Source organism: Psammomys obesus, unplaced genomic scaffold (assembly GCF_907164565.1).
Source record: "Psammomys obesus unplaced genomic scaffold, mPsaObe1.curated_primary_1811, whole genome shotgun sequence".
Lineage (NCBI taxonomy): Eukaryota > Metazoa > Chordata > Mammalia > Rodentia > Muridae > Psammomys > Psammomys obesus.
The window spans coordinates 8,328,665-8,356,436 of record NW_026596085.1 but is presented as its reverse complement, the minus strand read 5'-3'; the positions used below and the strand labels follow the sequence as shown (position 1 = coordinate 8,356,436).

General features: G+C 40.4%; 1 protein-coding gene and 1 pseudogene across 2 annotated transcripts in view; one reads left to right on the top strand and one right to left on the bottom strand.

Moving 5' to 3' along the window:
* Cntn1 (contactin 1) overlaps positions 1–27,439 on the top strand; it is a 301,145-nt gene extending 273,706 nt beyond the window's left edge. For both annotated transcript variants that reach the window (XM_055626902.1, XM_055626903.1), the window contains exon 24: positions 25,033–27,439. In XM_055626902.1, the coding sequence (XP_055482877.1) occupies positions 25,033–25,109 (77 nt within the window). In that variant the 3' untranslated portion in view covers positions 25,110–27,439. The remainder of the gene's footprint in view (positions 1–25,032) is intronic.
* LOC129691239 (small nucleolar RNA SNORA17) lies at positions 18,675–18,788 on the bottom strand (annotated as a pseudogene).
* Positions 27,440–27,772: the final 333 nt, after the last annotated feature.

The following is a 27,772-nucleotide window of genomic DNA, read 5'->3' as shown; positions in this document are numbered from 1 at the left end:
TGTGCAAATAAAATGTCCCTGGATAAACTAAAGCCTTTACTTTTTTGCAGATTCTTCTGCTACTTTGGTTCTATAGTGAGGTGATTTATCTACTGATAAATAAATTAGTGCCCTTGAAAACCTGCAATGTGCCTTTCTATTGGTTATAATAGTGGCAAACCCTTGAAAAGCTTGCAAGAAAAATTTTTTAAAAAGCTAAACAAATTCAATCAAAATTACAGGATACAATTTGTTGTTGGTGTAAAAAGAAGCAAAAAGATTTTGGAGGAACGATTGGATTCAGACTCTAAGAAGGGATTTTATTCTGAGATCTAACGGACAGGAACTCAAGAGTGGCCATGGGTGTATTGGGGGAGGGAAGGGTGGAAATGTCCCTCAAGGCCAAGAAACTTGCAAGAGGCCATTGTGAGTATTGTGTTGTGAGGTTGGGGAGACCTGTTGGGTGAGCAGGGAGCCACATGAAGGGCAATGCTGTAAATGGTCTGGCTTTCATCTCAGTCTCCTGCCCTGCTCTTGAAACAGGAGCCCCATGGTGATGGTCGAACCAAGCTTGAATTTAATTTTGATGGGTGTGTAACAGGAGAGATGAGAAGCTATTACATTTAGGGTTTACTTGGGAAAAGACCCAAAGAGTAGTTTGTGATGGTTTGATGAGCAGTACGAAATGGAATTTTCTGATTTTGTGGCTTTATATAAACCAGCGGCATCCAATACGAAGTGAGCAGCAGAAGCAAATGCTGAGACAAATCTGTCTCCTGAGGACATATGATTGAAGACAGTCAGGAGCCAGGTTAGACATGCTGTGTCTAGTGTGTCTGAATACATCACAGTGGAAGTGGGTGAAGAAAGGGCTATCACGCAAACCAAGAAACCAAAATTTGACAGAGAACCAACTACAGAGTCAAATAGCTTCATTTTTAGTGTATTATGAAATTAAAACACAGAAATTGAGACAGCAGATATTTGTTGGTGTTGCCCAGAGTTGACAGATGGTATTGTTAATATAATAAATGAAGGAAAACACACACTCATTACTTCTGGCTAAAGAATAATATCTGAGAAGCATCTGTGTCCTGTAGAATAATTTTCATCGACAAAAAAACCCTCAAAACTGCTTGCAATAGGTTGGCTTTATTCTGGTGGAGTCAGTGTCTCAAAAATATCCTCAAGGAGCAGGTTTTGACCTCTTTTTCTACTTATGAGGTCTCAGCTCCTTTCACAGATTGCCATGCATCTGATTTCCAGAGGCTGCAGCAATGTCAGGAATTACCTCAGAATTACCACAGAAGTGTAGATGCTAAGGAATGCCCAAGAAAGAAGTCAGTATTAAGCACATTTCCCTAAAAACCTCACAGAAAACCTCTATCATGGTATTTATTCAGATCCATCCCACACCTATCAGATGACAGCTCCAGGATTTCTGAAAACGAGCAAGGCTTACTATTTATCTGTGGATCGTAAAACCTGTTTTGACAAGTAAACATTCCAACAACAAATAAATGGGCCAGAGAAAAGCTGAGGAAAGGATTCTTGATTAATGTTAAAAGTTGGGAAGTATAATGGGGTCAGGAGCATCTTCAGAAAGCCACAGAAGAGGAAGACACTCCGTCACCTTTCAAAAGCAAAACTATTTTTTTTCTTTTTTCATTAATTTATTTATTTATACACATTGTATTCTGATCCCAGCCCCCTCCCTTATCTCATTCCAGTCCCACCCTCACACTCCCTCCCTCTCTCCCCCTGTCCTCAGAGAGTGTGGGTGGGGGCATGGGTACCAACTCACCCTGGGAAGCAGGAATAAACACATCCTCTCCCACTGAGGCCTGTCAAGGCAGCCCAGATAGGGGAAAGGGATCCAAAGGCAAGGAACAGAGTCAGAGATAGCCCCTGCTCTAATTGTTAGGGGACCCACATGAAGAACAAGCTGCACATCTGCTACATATGTGTAGGGGCCTAAGTCCAGCCCATGCATGTTCTTTGGTTGGTGGTTCAGTCTCTGTGAGTCCCCCATGAGCCCAGGATAGTTTCCTTGACCCCTCTGGATTCCTTAACTCTTCATCCTGCACTTCCACAAGACTTCCAAAGCTCTGCCAATTGTTTGACTGTCATCCGTTTCCATCAGAAGATAGTTATGCTAGGCTCCTGTCTGCAAGGAAGCAGAGTATCATTAATAGTATCAAGGGTTGGATCTCCCCTAATGGGGTGGGTCTCAAGTTGGTCCAGTCATTGGTATGCCATTCTCTCAATCTCTGCTCTATCTTTATCCCTACACAACTTACAGGCAAGAAAAATTTTGGATGGAAGGTTTTGTGGGTGGATTGGTGCCCCCTCTCCACTGGAATATCTATCCGGCTACAGAGGTGGCCACCTTAGGCCCCATATCTCCTGCTGCTGAATATCAGCTAGGATGACCCCATAGATTCCTGGGAGCCCCCCCCTGCCCTAGGTCCCAGAGATGCTGTCCACTGATTCTGTTCTCTCTCCCAGCCTTCACCCTACCCCCCTCCCCAGATCCTTTGTCAGGTCCAAGGCTCTGCCTGACTCCCTGAGGAGTCTTTCCAGCAGAATGAACTTCCAGCCAATACCAGAGACAACCAGGTGGATAAAGGCCAGCCTGAAAACGCAAAACTAATTTAACACAAGCAGTAAGGCATAATCAGTCAAGCTGAAGACAGGATGCTGGAGAATGGCTTCATGGTTAAGGTGTCCAGCATATTAGGTGCCCTCCACATTAGGCATAACGCAACTGCCTCTAAGTTCAGCTATAGTGGATCACCTCTGGCCCCAGGAGACCTGCGCTCATGTGCACCTGCCCACACAGAGGCGCATATCAGCACACCCAATTAAAAGAATAAAATATTTTTAAAAGATGGATATAGGAGTTAAAACAAAGATTTATTACATAGAATAGGTTGCCAAAAATTGTATCAATATATTAAATCTAAAGAACTCTGATTCAAGGTTTGTGACCATGAGTTTATTATTAATATGTATATTAATATATCCCTACCACTGTTAAATAATATATATATAATGCATGTTATAAATAAGAATGTTATATATCCTTGACATATAACCATCAGTTCTTCTGGCTTCCCCATCCAGATATACCATGATGCTACTGATCACTTCCTTATCTCTTGCTCCTCCTGTTCTCGCTTCTCTTGCTCAGCAGTTTTCCTGACTCATATTTAAAATCACTGCCTTATATATAATTTACTTCATCCCCTTTTATTCTCATTACACTGTCAAATCCAGAGTCTATGAAGTGTAATCCTCCACAGTTTCATGCCCCTGTACAAGCAGAACTGCATACATTAACCAAGATCTTGCCCTTCCCATCACCAGCAAAGCCTCTACAGTTTCTTCCTCTTCACTGGATGCCTCTTCTATCAACTGCATTCTCTAAAGTCATATTATTATCCCCAGTGACACTCCTCTTTTGGTCCATTTACAAGTGGTAGATGTCCGTCATAGCTTATGAACACTAAGTCTGGTATAGGATGGGAGCCCTTGCTTCTTCTCACCTCACCATCAAAATATATTATCTCTGTGTTCCCTCCAAGTCAAAATCCAACCCTTACTTAAACCTCACAGCATAAGACTTCCCAAATTTAAAAATAAAAAAAACATTTTGCCTCCTCTTTTCCATTTCCTCATGTTCCACTCGTCATTTTGTGATAGTTCCAAGGTGCACTTACGTGGTTTTACATCCCTTTAGCCTCTTAGCATCCTAAAACATTTCCTTGTATTGATACTGTTTTCCTCATTGTTCCATCCTAGCTCTTATCATTGAACTCTTCACAATCTCATATGTCCTATGATAGCCTCCTCTCATCTTCCCTCCATGTCTCTTACAAAGACCCCCCCTCTTTTTTACTCAGTAGGTGCCACAGCCATTGATCCTGCTACATTTTTGTCCCTTGTCTTCTTTATGTCCACATATGTCCACACCTCGATAGAAGTGGCCTGAATTCCACAGCTCCTTCCATGATTTCTAGATTCCTTTAGATTTGCAAGACAGTTGAGCAAGTGGCTCCCATACTACTCAGCAAATACTTGTATTTTTGCCTGAATTCTGTCAACCTGGTGTACCACCATTAACTCCTAGCTCAGAGCTATGAGCTCTTTTTTCTGTTTTGTTTGTTTGTTTTTAGGTTCTCCGATATCTTGCAAATCAAGGTGCCAATATAATGCTACATGTGTGTCTTTTTATTATTTATAGTCTTTATTACTTGATGCTGGTGTAGTCAACCATTCTGATAGAGTGAGAATAAAGTGTCTATTTCTATGTGAATAATAGTTAATAAATATTTCCTTAGTGTTACTAGGAGTAATTAAAAAAAATTGAACTCGTTCTTTTGAACTTTTAGGCCACTAACCCTAACCAAGAGCATGACTGAGACAGAAATAATAAAAAAATCTTTACCAGTATTTCAGGAACTTCCTTCACATTGCCACCCTAAGAAGCCTTTTCACACCTTCTTCCTAGTACTTGTTGCCTCCCACGGAATGCTAACACAATATACAGCCTTTCAGAGGTCCTCTGTGTCAGGCTCCTGACTTGTTCCCTCTTTTCTCCTTCTTCTGGTGTTCCTCCTCTTTGCCTTTCTGGATAGGAATTGAGCATTTTAGCAAGAGTCCTCCCTCTTGATTAGTTTCTTTAGGTGTACAGATTTTAGTAGGTTTATCAAAAATTGTAGGTCTATATGAGTGAGTATATACTGCGTGCCTCTTTCTGCTTCTGGGATAGCTCACTCAGGATGATCTTTTCCAGGTCCCACCATTTATCTGTAATTTTCATGATTTCCTTGTTTTTTATTGCTGAGTAATATTCCATTGTGTAGATGTACCACAATTTCTGTATCCATTCTTCAGTTGAGGGGCATCTGGATTGTTTCCAGCTCCTGGCAATTACAAATAAAGCTGCTACAAACATGGTTGAGCAAATGTACTTATTGTGTATGTGAGCCTATTTTGCGTATATGCCTAAGAGGGGTATAGCTGGATCTTGAGGGAGCGCTATTTCTAGTAGTCTGAGGAAGCACCAGATTGCTTTCCAGAGTGGTTGTACAAGTTTTATTCCCACCAGCAGTGAAGGAGGGTTCCCCTTTCTCTACAACCTCTCCAGCATGTGTTGTCACTTGAGTTTTTGATCTTAGCCATTCTGATGGGTGTAAGGTGAAATCTTAGGGTCTTTTTGATTTGCATTTCCCTTATGACTAAGGACATTGAATATTTCTTCAAGTGTTTCTCTGCCATTCGATATTCCTTTATTGAGAATTATCTGGTTAGCTCTGTAGTCCAGTTTTTAATTGGATTACTTGATTTGTTGCTGTTTAACTTCTTGAGTTCTTTATATAGACTGGATATTAGGGTTTATATATACTGTCAGATAAAGGGTTGGTGAAGATCCTTTCCCAGTCTGTAGGCTGTCGTTTTGTTCTGATGACAGTGTCCTTTGCTTTACAGAAACTTTTCAGTTTCATGAGGTCCCATTTATTGATTGTTGCTCTTAGAGCCTGTGCTGTTGGTGTTCTGTTCAGGAAGTTATCTCCTGTGCCAATGAGTTCAAGACTCTTACCCACTTTTTCTTCTAAGCGGTTTAGTGTGTCTGGTTTTATATTAAGGTCTTTGATCCACTTGGACTTTAGTTTTGTGCAGGGTGATAAGTATGGATCTATTTTCATTTTTCTACATGTAGACATCCAGTTAGACCAGCACCATTTGTTGAAAATGCTGTCTTTTTTCCATTGTATGGTTTTGGCATCTTTGTCAAAAATCAGGTGTCCTTAAATGTGTGGATTTATGTCAGGGTCTTTTATTCGATTCCATTGATCCACCATTCTGTTTCTATGCCAGTACCATGCAGTTTTTAGTATTGTTGCTCTATAGTACAGCTTGAGATCAGGGATGGAAATACCTCCAGAAGATCTTTTATTGTAGAGAATTGTTTTAGCAATTCTGGGTTTCTTGTTGTTCCAAATGAAGAATTTTTCTTTCAAGGTCTGTAAAGAATTGTGTTGGTAATTTGATGGGAATTGCATTGAATCTGTAGATTGCTTTTGGTAAGATGGCCATTTTTATTATATTAATCCTGCCAAGCCATGAGCATGGGAGATCTTTTTATCTTCTGATATCTTCTTCTAATTCTTTCTTCAGAGACTGGAAATTTTTTTCATACAAGTCTTTGACTTGCTTGGTTAGGTTCACACCAAGGTACTTTATGTTCTTTGTGGCTATTGTGAAAGATGTTGTTTCCCTAATTTCTTTCTCAACCCTTTTGTTTTTTGTAGACAGGAGGGCTATTGATTTTTTTGAGTTAATTTTGTATCCAGCCACTTTGCTGATGCTGTTAATCAGCTGTAAGAGTTCCCTGGTAGAATTTTTGGTAAGTGGAATCGGTCAAGAAAATTGTCCATTTCATTTAGATTTTCAAATTTTGTGGCATATAGGCTTTTAAAGTAGGTCCTAATTATTGTTTGGATTTCTTCAGTGTCTGTGGTTATATCCCCCTTTTTGCTTTTGATTTTGTTGATTTGAATGGAGTCTCTCTGCCTTTTAGTTAGTTTGGCTAAAGGTTTGTCTATCTTGTTGATTTTCTCAAAGAACCAGCTCTTGGTTTCATTGATTCTTTGAATTGTTTTATTTGTTTCTAATTTATTGATTTCAGCTCTGAGTTTGATTATTTCCAGCCATCTACTCCTCTTTGGTGTGTCTGCTTCTTTTTTTCTAGGGCTTTTAAGTGAGCCATTAAGTTGCTTGCATGAGATGTTTCAAATTTCTTCTTGAAGGCACTTAGTGCTATGAACTTTCCTCTTAGCACTGCTTTCATTGTGTCCCATAAGTTTGGGTATATTGTGCCTTCATTTTCATTGAATTCTAGGAAGTCTTAAATTTTTTTCTTTATTTCTTCTTTGATCCTGCTGTCATTTAGTAGCAAGTTGTTCAGTTTCCATGTGTGTGTAGGCCTTTTGCTATTTTTGTCATTGAGGTCCAGCTTTATTCCATGGTGATCAGATAGGATACAAGGGATTATTTCAATCTTCTTGTGTCTGTTGAGTCTTTCTTTGTGACCAACTATATGGTCTATTTTGGAAAAGGTTCCAAAGGTGCTGAGAAGAAGGTAAATTCTTTTGTGTTTGGGTGAAAGGTTCTGTAGATGTCCGTGAGTTCCATTTGATTCATGACCCCTGTCAGAGTTATTGTTTCTTTGTTTAATTTCTGTTTTGTTGACCTGTCCTTTGTTGAGAGTGGGGTGTTGAAGTCTCCCACTATTAATGTGTGGGGCTCTATGTGTGGTTTAAGTTTTATCAATGTTTCTTTTACGAATGTGGGAAATTGCATTTGGGGCATAGATGTTCAGGATTGTGATATCTTCCTGTTGGATTTTTCCCTTGGTGAGTATGAAGTGTCCTTTTCTATCTCTGGTTGAAAATCTATTTTATTAGATATTAGAATGGCTACTTCTGCTTGCTTCTTGGGTCCATTTGCTTGGAAAACTGTCTTCCAGCCCTTTACCCTCAGGTAATGTCTATCTTTGTGCTTTAGATGTGTTTCTTGTATGCAACAGATTGTTGGGTCTTGTTTACACATCCATTCTGTTAGTCTGTGTCTTTTTATTGGAGGATTGAGTCCACTGATGTTGAGGGAGATTAAGGACCAGTGGCTGTTAGATCCTTTGATATTGTTGTTGGCTATGGTAGTGTGTTTGTGTGCTTGGCTACTTTTTGTTTTGCAGTAGTGAGGTTATTTATTTCCTGTGTTTTCTTGAAAATAGTTAGTTTTCTTGGGTTGTATTTTTCCTTCTAGTATTTTCTGTAATGCTGGATTTGTATGTAGGTATTGTTGAAACTTGTTTTTGTTGTTGAATATCTTTTTTCTCTGTCTATGAGGACTGAGGGTTTTGCTGGGTATAGTAGCCTGGGCTGACATCTGTGTTCTCTTAGGGTCTGCATGATATCTGTCCAGGCCCTTCTGGCTTTCATAGTCTCTGTAAATCCAGAAAGTCTTCTGGAGCTGGGTGTCCTGAGCATTGGACTTGATGATCCTCCCACTGTAGAGTTTCCTCCTGACAGAGACACCCAGTCTTTGCTTTGGGGACAGCCTTTCTGCCTGTGATGGCGAGTAGAACCCGCAGGCACAGACTTGCATGGCTCTGCCTTTCTGCTTTTCTGGGGATTGGGTGCCTGGGCGTCTGCCAAAACTGGGTAATTTTTCCCCGAGACCTTTTCAGGGTAGTGGTATCAGCTGAGGCTCCGAGATCAGACCAGCAGTTCCCCTCCCTGTGGGTTTGCACCCGACAAAGAAACTCAGTCTCTGGTGCCCTGGGGCCCACAGTTCTATCTGGGGCAGCAAGTCAGGCATGCAGGCAGGCATGATAGCACCTGGGTCCCCTGCTCTGGCTCTAGACTGGCTCCTGGGTGCCTGTGGAACCCTGGGTCTTTTCCAGGGAATGTCTGGGCGACCTAAGGTTGGTCCCAATCATTTCCTGCACCGTGGGGTTATCTCTTGACTGGAAATTTCAGTCTCTGATGTTGTGGTGCCCACAGTTCAGTCTGGGACCATGATCAGAGCACGCTGGCGTGTGGCTCTGGGCTGGCGACCAAGTGCCTGGTAGAACCAGAATCTCTTCCATGGTTTAGCTGGGTGAGTTAAAGCTGATTGAATCCCCCGCTGTGGGGTATCCTCTCACCTGGGAAACACAATCACTTGTGTTTTAGGGCCTCAAGTTCTGACTGCTGGTCACTGTGCTGATCCTGCTGTGCTGCTGGTCAGAAAGAGAGTTGTCCCGGCGCCGCCATCTTGCTGAATCCCTCAGTGATAGAATTTAAAAGAATCAATTGAAAAGATGTTTATCAATAACCCATTAAAAGAATAATTCATGGTACACATCAAAGTGTTCAAAGAATGTACAACAAAATGAAGTCATTGTAAAGACATCTCCTTTTCACTATGCTATGTTATCACTCCTTAATTTGTGAGATGTTCACCTGGTCGTTTGATGAGGAGCTTAGAAAGGAAGTTTGAGGTAAAAATGTACATTTAAGTTAATCTGTGTCTGTACTTTGACAATACCAAATCTCTTCTGAGTCAACTAGACACTTGAATGACTGCCAACTAAAGTCTCAAAAAGAGTGATATAAAACAGAATTTTCAGTTCGGGATCTGCAGCCCTAACAGACACTGGCCTGTCTGAATCTACTCTCACCTTAAAGAAGGAACTATTCTATACCTGCCTTTTCTTAGCACCATAACTACTGGAACATTAAGCAGCATGCAAATGAGTGTCTTCTGAACATTTCATCTCATCAATAAATGAAGGAATGAATGCATACACAATGTAGACTTTTCTATACCTGAAGATGAAGGCTCATGGCATCTAGCAAGGCAATGTTCCAGATTCAGCTGTCTCACCCAGATGCAGATAACGGATTCCTCCAAGACCTCAGGCATAGAAAGATGTTAAGATCAGCAAAGATACTCTATTTAAATTTGTGGAAAGGGAGAATGGAGACGAATTCAGTGACTTTGGGGAAAGGTAAATCTGTCTCTTTAGTTTGAATTTTCTGTTTTAGACACACTTAATAAGTATAAAGACAATTTCATGGTGACAAACAATATTTTCTCTGCAAGGAGAACCTCTTTCTCTATTCAGTACACCAAATATAACCCAACAAGAAAGAAGAAACAGTACAAAAAAATGAGGAGGAATTATGGGAACAGTCCTTTATCCCTTAACAAGCCCTTGAGGCTTATTTGCAGCTCTGAAAGTGTCTAAGAAACCATTGGTATGTGTGCTCTGCTGGCCTCTAAACCTAAGTTCCTAAAGAGGAGGTACCACCTCAGCAATAAGGACACAGTAGTGTTAGAACCTTCTCCTTCACTGTGTGTTTACCATTGAACCTCAAACATGACTGAATTCAGAAGGGAAGGTAGGAGGAGTGGAAAGATGCTGTTTGTCTTATGAGGCTGGTACCAGAGAGGCTGTCAAACTTGAATTGAGGTTAAGAAAGAATTACCCTTTGGGCAGTTGGATATTTTCCACAAACTGCATTGCCACTGCTCAGAATGTTCTAGCAAGCAGCTAGTTCCAGAGCCAAACTCATAGCCTATCTTAAAACAAGCTCCAATTACTAGCAATATCAAGCAAAAATCCTGCGTTACTGGTAGCGATTTAGCATATGCTGTGAATAAATCAATCAGGAAGTCCATTAATGGTGTAATGTACATTGGATGGGTAGGACCTTGAGTTTGGAATCTGGGGCCCTTGCATTTTCACTCCAGGCTCCATAGAGTCTCACTAAATACTCACAAAACAAAAATCCTTTTGAAACAACAAACTAAGTTTGTAACAATGGTTTTTACAATACAGACTAACATTAAAAAAAAAAAAAAAGATTCTGACACATGCCCTAGTATACAAATATTCCACTCTACATTTTGGAGCTCAGAGAGGGCTCTTGCAAGAGAGCCCATAGCCAAGGGAGTGGTGCTAGTATTCCACGGCATCCTCACTTACCCCAAACTTCACACTCCTGCCAAACTGTCACGTTGCTGTTTTAAGATGTAGTAAGCCAATTTTCAAAGTCCTCATTATTACAGATTTACATTGCCAAAGGATTTCTATCAGAATTGAAGTTATTAGAGGTTACTGTTGCTCTTCATTGGTGGTCATTATGAGGCAACGCTCAGTCCTTTCTGAGAGGAAGTGCAGCCTGGCAGTCTGGCGTTTCTGGTGGGGCAGGACCAAAGTCAACAGCAGGGGATAAATAGCACCACAGCGTACACTGCCAGCGAACTGTGCACATCTGCCAAAAGCACAAACAGCTATTTTGCTTGGCTTCTTGGTTCCTAATTACCAAACAAGTAGAAGAGGCAGGATTTGTTAGCGGCTTTCACTGTTTTCAAAAATTAAAAAAAAAAAAAAAAAAAAAAACCACCAAAGCCACTAGTCCTTATATGATTAAGCTCTGTATGTATACATAAAAACTGAATTCATGTTTGATTATTATAAATAAGAAGAAACATAACAAATTAGGTTGAAAATTTTATGGCTCAATGCTTGATATCTTTAAATATTATGGTTGTCATAGAATCAAAGCGGCATGGCCAGAACCTTTGGGCTTCTAAGCCAGGAGACTGTCACTTGAGAATTCCTCATCAGCATCCTAAAAAACTGAGACATCCAAAGATCAGAGCCTTTCAGAACTGTGCCAGTGGTTTATGGTTGCAAACTAGCTACAGACAAAACAAAGAGTGGGTCTTAAGCTTTTTTTATTCTCTACATAGAACAGTATTTTGCTATCTTAAAGACACAGCTTTTGACAAGAAGATAGTTGAAATAAAAATATGCAAGTTGATGCTTAGAAGCTAGAATGGAAAAAAGAAAAACCTATCTAAAGATCAAAATGGGGGAAAAAATCAACCACCACAGAACTATCCTGACATACCTAAAACTCAAATCCATCTCAGTTTCTGATTATGTATATAGATATTTTAATTATGTTTCTAAGAACTGCAAGCACAAATGCAGCATATTTTGTTCATATTTATTGCTCCTGCTCCTTGTACTAGCTTCTGCTGGATCTACCTTTTCTCTCCCAGCCTGATTCCAACTTTATGTATTTTAAATTTTAAAGCCCACTGAGTCCAACAAGTGGGATAGGTGTGGGGTCATCCCCTTGGAGCATGATTGGTTTACAAGAGACCACACCACTAAAGAAAATCAACTCTGCCCCTCCCTCCATACCCTACCAACTGGAAAGAACTCCTGAGCTAGGGCTGGGGGCTCATTAGCCCCTCCCTGATCCATGCTGGAATGATGACTTTTCGTAAGCCTTATGCAGAAATCCTCAGCAGCTCTCACTTCATGTTTGTCCTGTTGTTCCCAGAAAACACTATCTCACCCCAATATTCCCCAACATTTAGCTCTTCCAGTCTTTCCAGTCTTCCCATGCCCTTTTGCAATGCTTTCTCTGCCTTGCAGGGGTGTGTGTAATACAGACATCCTTCTTATGGCCTACCACGCCACGGATATTTATTCTCTGTATTTTAACTAGTTGTCAAAACTGGCGTCTCTGTGTTAACTGCTGCCCACTGCACAAAGGAAGTTCCCTGATAAGTCAACTCTGTGAGAGCTAATCTACTGCTACAAGGAAGACATATTTAGAGAGCAATATGAAGCTGTGTCCATTTAGTAAAATAATATTTGTAAGTTCAGCCCTGTTGCCTATGAGCTCCCTGGCCCTGAGTTCTTAATTACAGTAACAGGCACATGTTTCCACCTGTGGACTGGGTCTTAAATCAGAAAGTTTTTGGTCACCCCCATCATATTCTTGCCAATATTGCAGCAATGGGCATATGTTACCAGTTTGCTTTTTATTGTAACTCACTGGGCTCATACCTGGATCAGACTGTTGATGACTTTTCTCTCCAAATGGACAGAGTAGCAGCAGGCACTATGAAAGCTGGCCAACAGAGAGGAAGCACCCCAATTGGTACCAGCTGGATTTCTCCAAATCTCATGATACAAGTATGTGCTGTCCTCACATCAGCTTCTGGTGGTCAACCAAAAGCAATGGCAAGAGTCTGTATTATTTGGTGTGTGTCCAGGACCCCGAAGACCATAAACAGCTCAAGAGGAGGTATCCCAGACACCTGGGACTGCCCTTTTTATTTGTCAGCATATGGATTCTGTGAGGAGAACTGTGCCCCCGTGTGGAGTAGTTTTACTTGATCTGGTGTGTCTCTGTGTGTGTTGGTGGTGGTGGTGGTGGAAAGATAGGTTTCCATATGGCTTTCTCATATACTCTTACTTGTCCCTCCTTCCTATTTTTCCTCTATTCTTTCCTCCCATCTCCTCCCTACTGAAATCTCTGCCCCTGACACCCCCCGCACACCATTATTTCCCTTTTTATGATCTGTCTTATACTTTTGCCACACCCCTTGAGATCTTCTCCTTCCCCAACAGTGCTTTTGTAAAATGCAGAAAAGTTCTCTGCCTATACAAAAGGCTACTCAACTTTTAAGTGAAGTAATAATAGAAATTTCTGCTTTCTACATGCTGCTGCCCTCTTGTCCCAATTCCCTCCTTCCTCTGCACTTATCTTCCCTGTCCTAACTAACTAGAGACTCTCTTTCCCCCTCCCCATTCCCTCATCTGATTACTGGTACCCTCCAAGGCCCCTAATTTACTGCCTTCTACCCACTTCCTCTCTGGAAATGGTCCTGTTTAACTTTACTGGTTCCTGAAGTTATTGTAGGATGTGAACTCACATCTGAAGATTGAAAGCTAGCAACCTCAGAGGAAAGAGTTAACCTAAACACATATACACACACTTTGTGTGATGATAAACTTTCTGAAAACAACTACTAAGTGCACGAATTCTATTAAGAAACAATGCTAAAGGAAATTTTGATTAAACAAGGCATTTTAATTTGGCTTTACATTTATTCTGATATGAAAGAATGATTCACACGACTGATGATTTGTTCATGTGGATCATTCAGGAGATCTGTGGAAAGCAAAGTACGTAATAGATACAATGCAAGAACTAGAGTCATTCAGGAGAGTTGTAATATAATACATGTTTTGGCAAGTATAAATCCTACATATACTGAAAATGCCTCAAAAATATTTTTATATATCTCACACTTAGCATGACTAAATGGTAATTCAATTAGGTCTCTAATTTCTGTTTAGAATGTAGAGGATACCTAAAGATGCAGAGCAATTACATAAACCTGAACCATTAGAGGCATTAAATAACACACACATAAACATAAAGAGTTTATTTTAAGTAAATCCAATATCCTGATGTCAAAGCCACAAATTCTGAAATTGTGTTTGGTTTGCATCCTAACACCAAAACTTCAAGATGGGATCCCTGATTGACTAAACTGCTTTCTACAGCCACAGTTAAGACTGGGCCAAGCCACATATTCAGACAAACACATCAATGCATACCCGTTGCTGATGTCATTGTGGTCAGTGGGCAGAGTGCTGGAGAGACCCCACAGTCACTTTCAGATAGGGCTTCAGGATAAATCATCTAAATTAGGTCAGACATGGAAAACTAAATGTTTTGCTGTTTAACTGAGGTTTGTTATTGGTCATCTTATCAGAATAAAATAACATGTGGGTTATAGCATATTTTTGAAATATGCAGAAAAATAGAAGGTTTAAAAAACCGTGCAAGAATGCAAAAACCTCTTTTAACATCATAGGTAGTGGCTGTGTTTTTCTGTATGGCTCTTTTCCCCTTTGTGCCCTGTACTTGCTTTCTCACAGGAAGGGCACAGTGCAGTATCCACAGGTGGCAAGACTGTGCCCATAGTGCTGGGCAGTACCAAAGCGTCATTCTCTCTGCTGATTATCCTTTACCAAGACATTCGACCTGAATTGATTATCAAAAATAAAAATTATACCGGCTTGAGTGATATTCTTGTTTAATACATTATTGAGGTAATAGAATATAAAATTAAATATAAAGTTCCTTTCACTTACTTAGTGCTGATGTATGCATTGTATATTCATCTTTTTAAATTTGTTATTCTGAAAACATGAAATAATGGTTTTTTGGAAAAAAAAAGCTGCTGCTCTGGTCTGTTATGTTAAAATAGTGTGTGTGTGTGTGTGTGTGTGTGTGTGTGTGTGTGTGTGTGTGCTTGAAATAGAAATATGGAGAGAGACAGAGAATAGGGAGATGTAAAGAAGGAATATACTTTCTCAGCCTCACTGTGTAAGGACCACAGAACCCACTTTGTGCTACGGAACAGCATGCACCAGATATCCTCCTCTTCATCATAGTTGGCATTGTTATTGACAGCAGTTGACAACATTTGTATTATGGAGGCTTTTGGGGCAGCTGTTAAGGGGCCAGAGCCTTTTAAATTGTTTTTCATAGTCTTTTTTTCTCACTGTGTGACTCTCACTGGCCTACTTATATTTTTTCTTATTTTATTTTTGAGATTATCACATAATTACATCATTTCCTGTTTCCCCTTCCTCCCTGAAAACCCTTCCATATACCCTCCTTGCTCTCTTTCAAGTTCATGGTTTCTTTTTAAAAATTAATTATTGTTACATACTTACTTACATATGTATGTGTATTTCTAAATGCATGAGTACAACTTGCTTAAAACATTTCTTGTACGTATATTTTCATAGCTGGCCATTTCGTATTTTATAGCCTATTGATGTTCTTTTCCCGATGGAAGACTGTTTCTCCTGCTCTGAGCTTTCTTAGTTGCCTGTGGTTATTTGTGTAGAGCTGAGGCCTCATGGTCTTTGCCCCATTCATTCATGTTAGCATGTCTATTGTTGTCCTCATTCTGCAGCCAAGTTGGTAAGACTTTTTTTGATTGTAGTTTCTGACATTGTTAGGAGACTCCGTCTCACAGTAAAATCCCTGATCTCCCGGCTCTTACAGTATTTCCACTCTGTATTATATACTGATCCCTGTGCTGTGTAAGAGCTATATGGTAGATATATCCACTGGGACTAGGCTTCACAGCTCTGCATTTTGATTGTTGTGGTTTTCTGTAATGGTCTCTGTCTGTTGCAAAGAGTGGTTTCCTTGAAGAGTTATGAGAGCAACACGTATCTATGTGTATGAAAACAAATATTTAAAATGTAGATAGGGATTATGCAGCTGTAGTAACGTGGTGGTTGTAGGTTCTCCTCTGAGAGCCATGAAGTAACTAGTCCTGGGTAGTTGGCTGGGTTTCCAGGTACGAGTTCCCTGAGTTGAGTGGTTCTTGAGTGCAATTAGAGAACTGTTAGTTGCTGAAAATGTCTGTGTGCCACTCATGCGCCGGGGGTTATCATGCAATGCTGGTCATTCAGGTGGTTCATAGGCATCATAGCTGTGTAGGATTGTTGGTTGTTTCCCTCTTTATTTAAAGTTTATTTTAATTTTGTATATAAATTACAGTTTATTCATTTTGTATCCCAGCTGTAGCCCCCTTCCTCATTCCCTCCCAATTCCACTTTTAGAATGTTGTATGGTGCCTTCGAGTATCATGAAAGCTAGTCCTCAGGGAGGAAGCATTCAGGTCGCTTCCAACTCGGGGTCCTCTTGGCTCTGTGTTTGAAGATTGTGGTGTGTTCAACAACAGGGACTCATCTTCCACCTCTTAGGGGCAACTAAGGAAAATTGCAATAGCCTATAATATTTTGAGAGTCTCTTGGGTATCATTGACCAATAACTCAAAAGAGGGGTTATCATGCCTGGGGTAGAAGTTTTACTTAGATGTTTAGGCCCTTGGAGGGAACATTGTCAGTCCAGATAGGAAATTTCATTTAAACCATGCATGTATATTTATATGCCGACCTATACGTGTTATAGGCATTTTTAGATAGATATTGAAGAGTATGATTCATTATGACTTTTTCTAGACATACGTACTATTATTTTACCCAATTCCATCTTCCTCTCTACCTCCTCCTCACTAATGAGAGACCCTTGTTTTCCCATTTCCCTCATTAGATCACTGGTACCCTGCAATGTCCCCCTCCATTGCTCTCATACCCACCCTCTGTCTGGAAAAGGTCCTGTTTTGCTTTGCTGGATTCTGCAGTTATGACCCGATATGTACTCATATCTGAGGATTGAAAGCTAGCAGCCCCAAATAAGAGAGAAGAGTTAACTTTTGTCTGAGTCTGGGTTATCTCATCAAAAATACCCTTTTCTAGTTCCATAAAGTTACCTGAGAATTATGTAATTTTATTTTTCATTGCCATTTATTATTATTGAATGGCGTGTATTACCTACCACATTATTATTATCCAATCATCAGTTGGGTTGTTTCTATCTCTTAACTATTGTAAATAGAGCAAAAATGGATATGGCCGAGCACACCTGTGGAGCAGGTTGTCAAGTCCTTGGGCACACGCCAAGGAGTGTTATAGCTAGGTTATATGGCAGATTGATTTTTTGATTTCAGATCCACACTGCCACCAGAGTGGCAGGACCAGTATGCAGTTTCACCAACAGTGAATACAGGTTCTCCTTTCCCCATGCTTCCTCCAGCATTTGTTATTGTTCCTTGTTCTATTAATCTTTGCCATCCCTGATGGGGTATCCGGAAATCCCAAAGCTGTTTTGATTTGCACTTTCGTTATTGCTAGGGATGATGAACTTACCTTTTCCTACAGTCTTTCTGTTAGGCTCAATCCTCTCTTCCTGTATTTCCTTAGGTTTAGTTTGTTGAATATAAATGTTTTAGGCCATGTATATCATGGAAATTTTTTCTTTCTCTTTCAACTCTAAAGGAGAGTTTTGCTGGGTATGTTAGTCTAGATTGGCCCTAATGATCTTTTTTTTTTAATTTTTAATGTTTTTTTTTACTTCGAATTGTTTCTTTTTCCCCTCATACCTTCTCTCCACCCTTGCAACCTCCCCACCCCAACAGTGACAGGGAAAAAAATATCATTGTCGAAGCTGTAGAGTTTTACAGTGTGTCCCACAGTATACCATTTTGTCTGCACTTTTTTGCTTGCAAATGTTCATTGCAGTGGCTCATTGGTTTGATATAAGCTCTCTGGCTTCTGCTACTATATCAATACAGGAACCTCACTGGGACACCTCTCGGATATCCTGTTCTTGCCTTGTGTCATAGAGATCCTGTAGTTTTGTATCTGTAGAACCAGTCCCTTCAATCACTCCAGCAGTCCATTGATCAGGTAGATGCAGGGGTAGGCCAATTCAGAGCCCTGAATCTGGGCCTAGGAGGTATCCCAGATGATCATCCCTTTAGCTCTCCCATTCTCATGCTCTCTTAATCTGCTCACCAACAACACCCCTCTCCCCCAACACACACAAGTGGGGGGAGAAAGGCATCTTTCGCTCTGCTGCTCTGCTCCAGTGCCACTGCCTAGCAGACAAGAGGCAGGGCCAGCTCTCCTGCACTCACTCCACGGGGCTGGCAGACCTGCCACCCCCATATCCAAGGTCAGCTGTAAGGTGCTGTTTAGGTAAGCTGCAGGGCCTGCTCTCCCAAGGGAGGCAGCTGGTGAGGGGCAAGGCCAGTTCTCCTGCCTGGTCATGTCACCTCTGAGGGGAAAAATGGTAGAGCCAGCTTTCGTGCATTTGTATCCTTGGGCTGACTCACCCAAAACTCCCATACTGTGTGGTGAGCTCTGCAGCAGGCGAGGGGCAAGATCTTGCTCTCATGTCCCCAAGGCCAGCTCTCCCATGATTCCCACGTGAGGAGTGATACCAGTTCTTCACAGCCCTTAGACGTCAACATGTTCTTAGGTAGCAGTCCCCAGGGATGTCTGCCTGGCCTTTGGTGATAACAGACCCCTGCTGTTGCAGGGACACATCCCCAGATGCGGTCTCGGGAGTGCCATGCCTGCTTGTGCATTATGGCACCGGACAGGGAGTCATCTCGGGCATGGTCTTCCCCCCTAGGTCTATGCAGCATCTGACTGGTGCTCATCTCAGGCTAGCACCTATCTGTGACCCATGACACAGGTCTAGTCATCACCTCAGCACCATTCCTCACCTGGCCTGCCCTAGTGGTCCCTCAGGAGGATCATATGTCTTAGGCTCCTGTCTTGGGCCTTCAGGCTCAGGTAGGGTTCTTCTACTCTCTGCCTTGCTTCCTGTCCTGGGAGCCTGCCGGGCACCAGAATGGTGGTTGTCTTGAGCTGGCTATTTTCGGAGAATGTTAGGCTACTGCTAATAACTCAGATGTTCATAGATCAGAACAGCTAGCTTAAATATGTCCCTCTCCTCTCTGTCACCTACTAATGCACCTGCAATGCCACTAAGAGCAGGATGTCAAGTATTCTTAATGGTATCAAAAAATAGAGGATTTGGAAGCCAGACATGGTGGCATAGACCTGTAATGGCAGCTGTTCCCATGGTCTTTTTACCACGTGGAATGGATTGCCCTTGGGTGTTGTGAGCTTTCTGCTAGAGAAGACTAATATGACATGGGTTTGAGGCAATAGAACATCTTTATTAGCCTGCCGGTAATTAATCTGGGTGGTCAGAACCCTACTGCAGTCCCAAGCCTTTTTCAAAGTGAGCATTTCAGCATGAAAACTACATCCTGGTTTGACACACCTCAATTAGCAAGAATAGTTAGCCAGAAGTGGAACTAACTACAAAAAACAATAGACTGATGGATTAGGTTTTTGTTTTGGTTTCAGCAGGTATGGGTGCCTATGTGCTTGATTTTAAGACCTAAATGGTACTTCCAGAGTTCCAGCACGGCTCATTTTCGCCTGAACAACGTTACCTGGATGAAACTTGTGGATCGGTTCAGGGGTGAATGGTGACATAGTCTCCTGGAAGTGTCTGATTAATAGCTTTCCAAGCTTCCTGCAGAGCTTACAAGGATTTGAGAAGCAATCTCTGTATGGGGAAGTATCTCTGGGTTTAGGGAGGTGGGAGGTGCCTCCCACACATGTTTTCAAAAGGGATTAAACCTTCCCAATAGAGGATATATCTGGCCCTGACTAGGGCAGAGGGGAGGAAATTGAGTTAACTGGTTTCCAGATTACTTAATGCTTCTTTTAATGTTATGTTCATCCTCTCTACATGACCTGAACTCCATGGCCTATAAGCACAATGTAATTTCCAATTAATGTTGAATATCTTTTTTGGATTTGAGGATATTTTGTCTGTAAAGGCTGGACCCATTGACAGATTCTGAGATTCTGGGGATATGGGCAGTCCAACCTGGAAGTGAGTTTTTTGGTGACTGTCCTTATAGGATAGACCTCTCCCTTTTCTAAAAAAAAAAAAAAAAAAAAAAAAAAAAAAAAAAAAAGTCTACAAACACCAGGAAGCACTTATACCTAGAGGTGGTATGTGTAATTTCAGTAATGTCTAGTTCTGGGTGCTTTACAGAGGTGTTCCCCAGGGACAGAAACCTCACCCAGGACATTTCTTCATCCTTTAGGGCTTACCTATGCACAAGTGAAGCACCTTAAAGTAATGTCCTTGACAGGACCCTCTGGCTGGTGTTTATAATATCTGGATAGAAGAGTGCAACAGCTTTTGTGGTTTGGTAGATCTCCACTACCAGTTGCTATTGGAAGAGAAGCCTTCTGCTTGGCAACATCCACCAGTATTTTTTAAAATCTTGTTTGACATCCTCTTGCCTGGCTCAGCCAGTACCCTCCAATGCATAGTCTGAGTATTGAGTCAGATTAAAGCCAGGCAAAGGGTGGCCAGTTCAGGCAAGTTTCCTTCTGCCCAAACCTTGGGGAGCTACGGCTGTAGCTTCCTCAGACAGTAGGTTTTTTTTTTTTCTTTGTAGAGCCTGTTCTTCATGGAATAGAGAGCAGGTCACTAGAATGTGGGCAGAGAGTAAGTCTGGGGAAAAGTTGAGTTGGGTTCTATGAGTATGGACAATTAGGCATAACTAAGAAAGAGCAAGTTACAGTAGCTTGTGTCAGGTCCACAGTCCAGATGTCATCCTGGGAAATTAGGCATCTGTGCAGTTGTTCCTTGATTTGCTGTCTCCTAGGAGTTGACTGGCCTGAAAAGCTGCATTATAATGGAGTAGGCTGGTCCTATGTCCACTAGGAACTTAAGAGGTTTGCACCCTATCTTTGCTTTGACTCTGGCCTCCTTGGGGCTCAAAAGCATGGAGCTCAGACACTATAATCTCTTACTTAGCATATGTTTCGTGGGTGTCACATGGATCCCAGACACTGGTCAGTAGCCATATCAGGTCTCTCCTCTGCATCCTAAACAGAAAGTTCCTTAACCTAAGTTACCTCCAGAGGTTACAGAACAGGCAACTTCTGATTTTGTTGCATTTGGCGGGGAAAGTGTCACATTCCTCCAGTGCCTTAGGCAGTGATTAAACAGGAGTCCCAGGGCTCTGGAATAACTAGGGTTGTGAACATCTTAAGGCCCCTTGACCATCTCTTCCTTCCCCACTACTAGGGGCTCTGAGACCTTCATGTCTCAGAGGATTTGTCTCTAGAGATCTTGAGCCTCCAGAAACATTGTGAAATATCTAACAGAGAAGAATATTTGGGTATGAGTTCAAGCCAAAAAGAAAGCCTTTAATAGCTGGCCAATTATTATAGTTTAGGACACCACAAGCCTTACTCCAGGTGAGCTCGTAAAGACAAAAACCATATTCTGGGCTGACATACTTGAATTAGCAAGAACAGTTAGCCATAAGCAGAATTACAGAAGCCAAAAACAAGGTTAGTACAGTTAGGGACTTTCCCAGAAATATGGGCTTTAATGAATTAGGTCTTTGTTCTCATTTTGGCAGACATTGGTCCCTACATTATGGGTTCCAAGGCCTGGATGGCAGTTCCATTATGGCATCAATTGTGCTAAGGCCTGGGAGCCTACTAAGGTCTGGGGGTCTGTTAGAGGAACTCCAACTCCATTGGCTTTCACAGTTTCCATAAAGAAATCAGGCATTATTCTGATGTATTTTTCTGTGTATTTGACAAGTGTTCTGTTTGGTTTTTTTCTCACTCTCTCATGGCTTTCAGTACACTTTTCTTACTCTTACAGTTATTGTTTTAACTATATGCTGTGGAAAGTTTCTTTTCCTTTCATATGTGTTTGGTATTCTATGTGCTTCCTGTGTTGGTATGGGTATGTCTTTCCTTAGTTTGTGGAAATTAATTTCTCCTATGGTCTTGTTGAAGACTTGGTGTATACCATTGGCTTGGAAGTTTTCTCCCCATCTATGCCTACAATTTGAATATTTGTTTTTTTAATGGTGCCTCACATTTGTGGTATATTCCTTTTCTTGCTTATTTGATATAGACTCTGTGCTTTATCTTAGAATCTTGAAATTCTGCCTTCTGCTTGATTCATTCTACTTGTGAAACTTTCCCTTAAGTTTCCTGTTTGGGTTATCCATTTTCATTTTGGCTTGAGTCTTCGTCAATGTTTCTATCTCTTTATTGAATCTGTTTTCAAAGCCTGGATTGGCTTCGTTCCTTCAGACATAGTTTTGGGTTTTCTTGGGCATCACACAGGCATTTATTCTCAAGAATTTTTTCCCTGAATTTCATCTGGATATTCTTTGTCTCCTCTTTAAATCCCTTGAATTATTTGGTGAAGTTTGTAAATGATCTTTTCAGATTCTGAGTCCTGGAATTTATCTAATTAATTTTCATTACTAAACATTTCTACAAAACTAGTAAGTTTTGAAAGGCTGATACAATATGATATTTCACATTGTTTGTACTTTTGCAAAAAGATCTGAGCATGTGGACTTCCTTTGATAGTTTTGTGTTTGATATGGACAGAGCAGGTTGTAGTAGAAGGGAGGATGTGTGGGTGGGTTTGGACTTGAGGTTGGAAAGGACTTAAGTTGAGTGAAGAAAGTTGAAAGCAAAGAACATGAGGCTAGGGTGCAGAATGTGTCTTCTGGTCCAACCATGGAGTGTGGGGGCAAATCTAGAGGTGAGGAATGGACATAGAGATAAGGATCAGGCCAACTTACTGGGTTAGTTCCTGGAGGACATAGCCCATCGTAGCTCAGTATCCAAGTGGCTTCCCTAGTAAGGAGGACAAGAATTATTTCTGACATGAACTCAATGACTGGCTCATTGAGTCATCCCCCCCGCCCCAGGGAGGCGCAGCCTTGCTAGGCCACAGATAAGGACATTGCAGCCAGTCCTGAAGATACCTGATAAGCTAGGGTCAGATGGAAGGGGAGGAGGACCTCCCCTATCAGTGGACTTGGAAGGGGGAAGGAAGGAGATGAGGGAGGGAGGGAGGGAGGGAAGGTGGGAGGGGGCTATGGCTGGGATACAAGTGAATTATCTGTGATTAAAATAAGAAAGGAAGGAAGGAAGAAGGAAAAGGAGGAAAAAAGAAAGAAAGAAAGAAAGAAAGAAAGAAAGAAAGAAAGAAAGAAAGGAAGGAAGGAAGGAAGGAAGGAAGGAAGGAAGGAAGGAAGGAAGGAAGAAAATATCAAGATCTGGATGGGTAGACAGGTTGGATGTGGTGTGGGAGGGGCTTGTGGGTCAGGGGTAGGTAGGGTAGGTTCTAGAAGGATCCTATAGATTGTTTATGGTGCAAGAAGGGGTGGCCAGATTAGGCTAGGGCAGTGGATGTGGGATCCAGGCTAGATCTGGTAGGTTGGGAAGGGACATGGAAGGAAGGATCAGGCAGGCTCACCTGGCTAGAACCTGAAGAAGAATGCACAGCATCTCACTGAGTGAAGAAGTGGTTTGCAGCTGTCCCACTTGTTTTTAAAGAACACGCTATCTGTATCTGAGAATGTTTTCTATGCACCATCAAACGAAGATAGGGGAGTAAGGGCATGATATTAAGGCATATTGGCACTGTTACTTCTAGTTATTAAGAAACACATATTATTTTAATGCCAAGACTTTTAGGAGAGAGTCTTTATATCTTCCTTAATGTATGCTATGTAGTTAAAGTACGACTGCTTTCAACTATTTCTTGTTATGGTAGATAATTATATTGAAGTTTCCAATTTTAGACAGTAAACTTTCAAATGATATAACTTACCTTTTCAACTGGTAGAGTATAATTTTAGCCTTTCACTAATTCCAGAACTGAGTTTATTAAAGTTACTAACTGAAACCCAGGGGAATAGAAGAGTATGCCTCCACAGTCCTGCTATTTACCACGTTCTCAAGAATTCTAATGTGAGAAGCTCGTGGCCTATCAATTTATCTGACATAGGAATCGCCCTTAATTAGTGGCACGAAAAGTAGGGTGTAAATTCATGTGCATTCATAGCACATTACGTTGTTTTGTTTTTATTTCAGAGTGTCACAGGCGAAATGTTGCATGCTCCCACCAGGCTCATCTGTTGAACACCAGGTCCCCAGTGGGTGGTGATATGAGTGAGATTATGGGGCCTTTCGTAGGTGTGGCATCACTAAGGAGTTTGCTTTGAGGCATGTAGACAGTATAGCTTCCTCTGCAGCCCCGCTTCTTGTTCTGCTAAGATATGCCCAATCATCTGCTCTATACTCTCACCAGAGCCACCACCACCACAGATCATAACCTCTTAAAGCAGTGGGCAAAATAAATGTCTTTTGAGTTGTTTCTTGTCAGGCATTGGTCATAGTGAAGAGCGAAGCATCTGCTACACACTGTACTATTTCAGGGCAACTGGTCTTTAGCTAACAATTGAAGATTAACAATAGAAATTCTTTATTGCTTAGTTATGTGAGTAACTAAAAGTCTTTAAATGGTTGGAATACAAAATTATGCTGTACCTATCTTGTACACATATGAACTTATTATTTGAGATAACACTTTTAGTATTTTTATTCCATCTTATAGTTTTTTAAAAAGTCCTCAAATATATGCATGTAACAACACTGAATGGAAAAAAAGAGGCATGAATTTGAAAAAAAATCACAGGAAAGAGTATTTGGGAGATGTTTGAGGGAGGAAAAGGAACAGGGGGATGATATGATTATATTATAATCTCAAAAATTAAAGAAGTCATGGAAAGCAAACAAAATATACATGCAAGACACACGCAAGAGTCCTCAGACAAAATGTTTCAAAATAGATCATGGTAAATTACACCAAACACAGAAGACTACATACTTTGTCTGGAAATTTTGTGATATCAAATAGTCTGTATAATTGAATAAAATAACATGTGGATGTGACATAATTGTTTAATATGCAGAAAAGTTGAAAGTTAAGTCAAAACCTGCAAAAATGCAGAAAGTTCTTTGAAATGGCATCAGTGACATCTGTGCTGTCACATATGATATTTGATTTTCACTTATTTATGGTACCTCTTGACCTTTGAGAGTTCTGGATCACAGGAAGGTCATTAGGATTACAATGTTATTATTTTAAGGATTTATTCAAACACAATGTAGATATAATGTGAATGAGCTCACAGACAACATCCTTGATAAAATGTATTTATTCCTTCATATAGCTTAGGGTAAAAGAAATCCTTTTTGCAAAAAGAAACATCTGGTTTTCAGGACAAGAGGATCCTTCCTTTTCCAGCAGACTGGGTGAGTAACGATTAGTGTCACTGATGAAATGATGAGCACACTTTTGGTTTGCTTTGTAGGTGTGTCCACGCTGTCTTCAAGTCTCCTCAGCTTGCTACTGCCCTCCCTTGGCTTCCTTGTCTACTTGGAATTCTGAATGTTGTGACATCTGCTGTTCCCTGCTCAGAGGACGCCCTTCCTTGTGGGATGACTGTAATTCCTTCTCGTCCCTGCGGCTCCATCCTAAGCCAAATAAAGTAGACTTTAACAAGCTATTCCACTGATGTCCAACACATTATGACCGAGGCATTCAGGAACCCCTTTATCCAAAAGAATAACTTTTCAATGGAAACAAAGTGATTTTTAACTCGTTCCAATATGCCTTATAAACCATTTAACCTGATTCTGTGGAAGTTGCATGATTTAGTTCAATGGACAAGTTACAGTGTTCAATTCCGTACCGTAGGCTGTAGAGTGAAAGTAAGATCATCATACGCAGGTGCTTTACATTTAATGACAAGTTGTGAACCATAATAGAGGTTGAAATGTTGATTGTATGTGGTATGTGTAAGAATAATGCCGTCTCTTGTATTAGCCTTTATGTCTGGGGTCCTGCACTTTTTGAAAGACCCCTGTCATTCATTATATTTTGAGTTTTCCATAAAAATTAAAACAAAAATAGAACAAAAACATTTTAACATGAACACCATTACCAAATCACCTTACTGAATGAGTTGAAAGTTGTCGACTATGAAAACCAAATTATAGAGCTTACTATCAGTATTCTTATTTTTAATTAATTTTTCTACATATTTGCTTTTCAGAATCTGTAGAACTCTTCAGTTAGTTTTCTAAAGCTGATGTTCACATGCCACATGATGATTTTTTTTACTTTTGTATTCTAATCGAAAGTTGTCTCATGCTTTTCTTCTCATCAATGTCAAACCACAGAACCTGCAGCTCACCCGGAACATTGTCTATTGCTGGGTTTATTCATACGTGCAATGACAGGTCTGGGGAAGTAGAGTGCTTCCATTTATATTGCAACATGATTGTCTTTATACAGCTAGAGATAAGTGATGGCAAAGTACCAGAATCCCTGAACGTTCTCATTGCTCTGGTTTTGTGCTTCATGCCTAAGTATAAGCTGTCTTTATAGAAGGTGTAGAATCAAGAAATCATCTGCAGGTTGAAAAAGCTACAGAATTCCATTTAAAGAAATTAAAAGCTCATTTCCCATTTCAATGCAATACTGAAAACTGGCTAAAAATACCAAATCAGAATGTTGTTAGTGGTCCTATGAAAAATATGCAAAGCTGGGAGGCAGGAGAGGTAGACAATGCCCTGTCTAGGGATGTCTCCCAAGTGTTGGTGTGGAGGAATTTGTGAGATATGAAAGGGAAACCTGTGTTTCCTCATTATCCATGGTGTGCGCGGAGATGTGTCTGAGTGTGGGTGTGAAAGAACTCGGGTAATAAAGAATTAGCTGGCTCCTGAAATAGTGCAATGTTTGGTTCCTTGAGAGAGCTAACCCTATTTTATTAGCACAATCTTGCTGGCTAATTAGAGACAGAGTTTATCTTTTTAGAAAGGATACCCTATAGGTCCATAAAGAATATTTACAGGAAGCAAAAATAGATCTATTAATATGTTACCCCTATCTTTAATTTGTATAATTTTTGTACTATATGTGTAAATGTTTAAAATCCTCATTATGAAAATATCAATAAATATTTCATTAATTTACACTTAACACTTTGTTATACAAATGAAACTTTTTAAAATCAGTGAAATGGATGCTTTCCCAGTGGATTATATCAATAAATCATTGCCAGATTTCATAAGATATTTAATGATTTGAAAAAGAAAATGACGTCATTATTTAGGGAGATGAACAACTCTGTAAGCTTTCTGTACAAATGTTGTGTTTTCCTTGTTACATTTGGGGGTTTTCCTCTTGTAATGTGACCCATGTTGGGCAATTTTATATCATCAATAACAACTACATCTTTTGCCAAATGCATGCCTGCCTTTTCTTTTCTAATACATGGTAATAAAGACCAAACTGGCTAGATTTTGCATGAAAATGGTTCTGAAAGATAAGAAAACAGACTTTGGAGGTTGTTTAGTTTTAAATATGTGGCAGATAGACTCACCTCTCTCATGCACCAATGACTTCTGCATTTCGTTTTCCCATATAACTGTACAGACATGACTGGGACCATCAGTTTTAAACTGTTGTCAAGCTAACCTATGTATCATACGCTTTAAGATGCAAGATTCTTAATTAAACTTTACATAGCTGTAGACACATCTGTTGTTTCTTTGTATTTCAGGAAAGGTAATAGTAGTTTTATTTGATACTGATAAATAATGAATTGATTTTTTTAGTTATTTTTTATCATTTTTTCAATGGAGTAGTATAGGACTGTGGTTTGTCCTTTTTATGAATGAAAACAAATTATAAAGAAATAAATGTCTTACTGTTGCCCAAAAAAGTAACTGTCCTTTCAATTTACCTGAAATTTATATTTGTTTAATTATTATTTTTAGAAAGTTTTCATTATGAGCTTGGTGTCATGGAGTAGATAAAAATTCAGAGTTGAAACAGTTCAATGGTACAAAAGCTGCGCAGGGGTTGGAGATAGGGCTCAAAACTAAGAGTGCTTACCGTACCTTTATCAGGCATCTCGCTGTTAGCAGTAACTCCTGTTCCAGGGATCTGACTCTCTCCCTCTCGACTCCATGGGAACCCGCATGCATGTGATAAACATAAACTTACCCAGGCACATACACATAAAATAATAATGATGCAAAGTT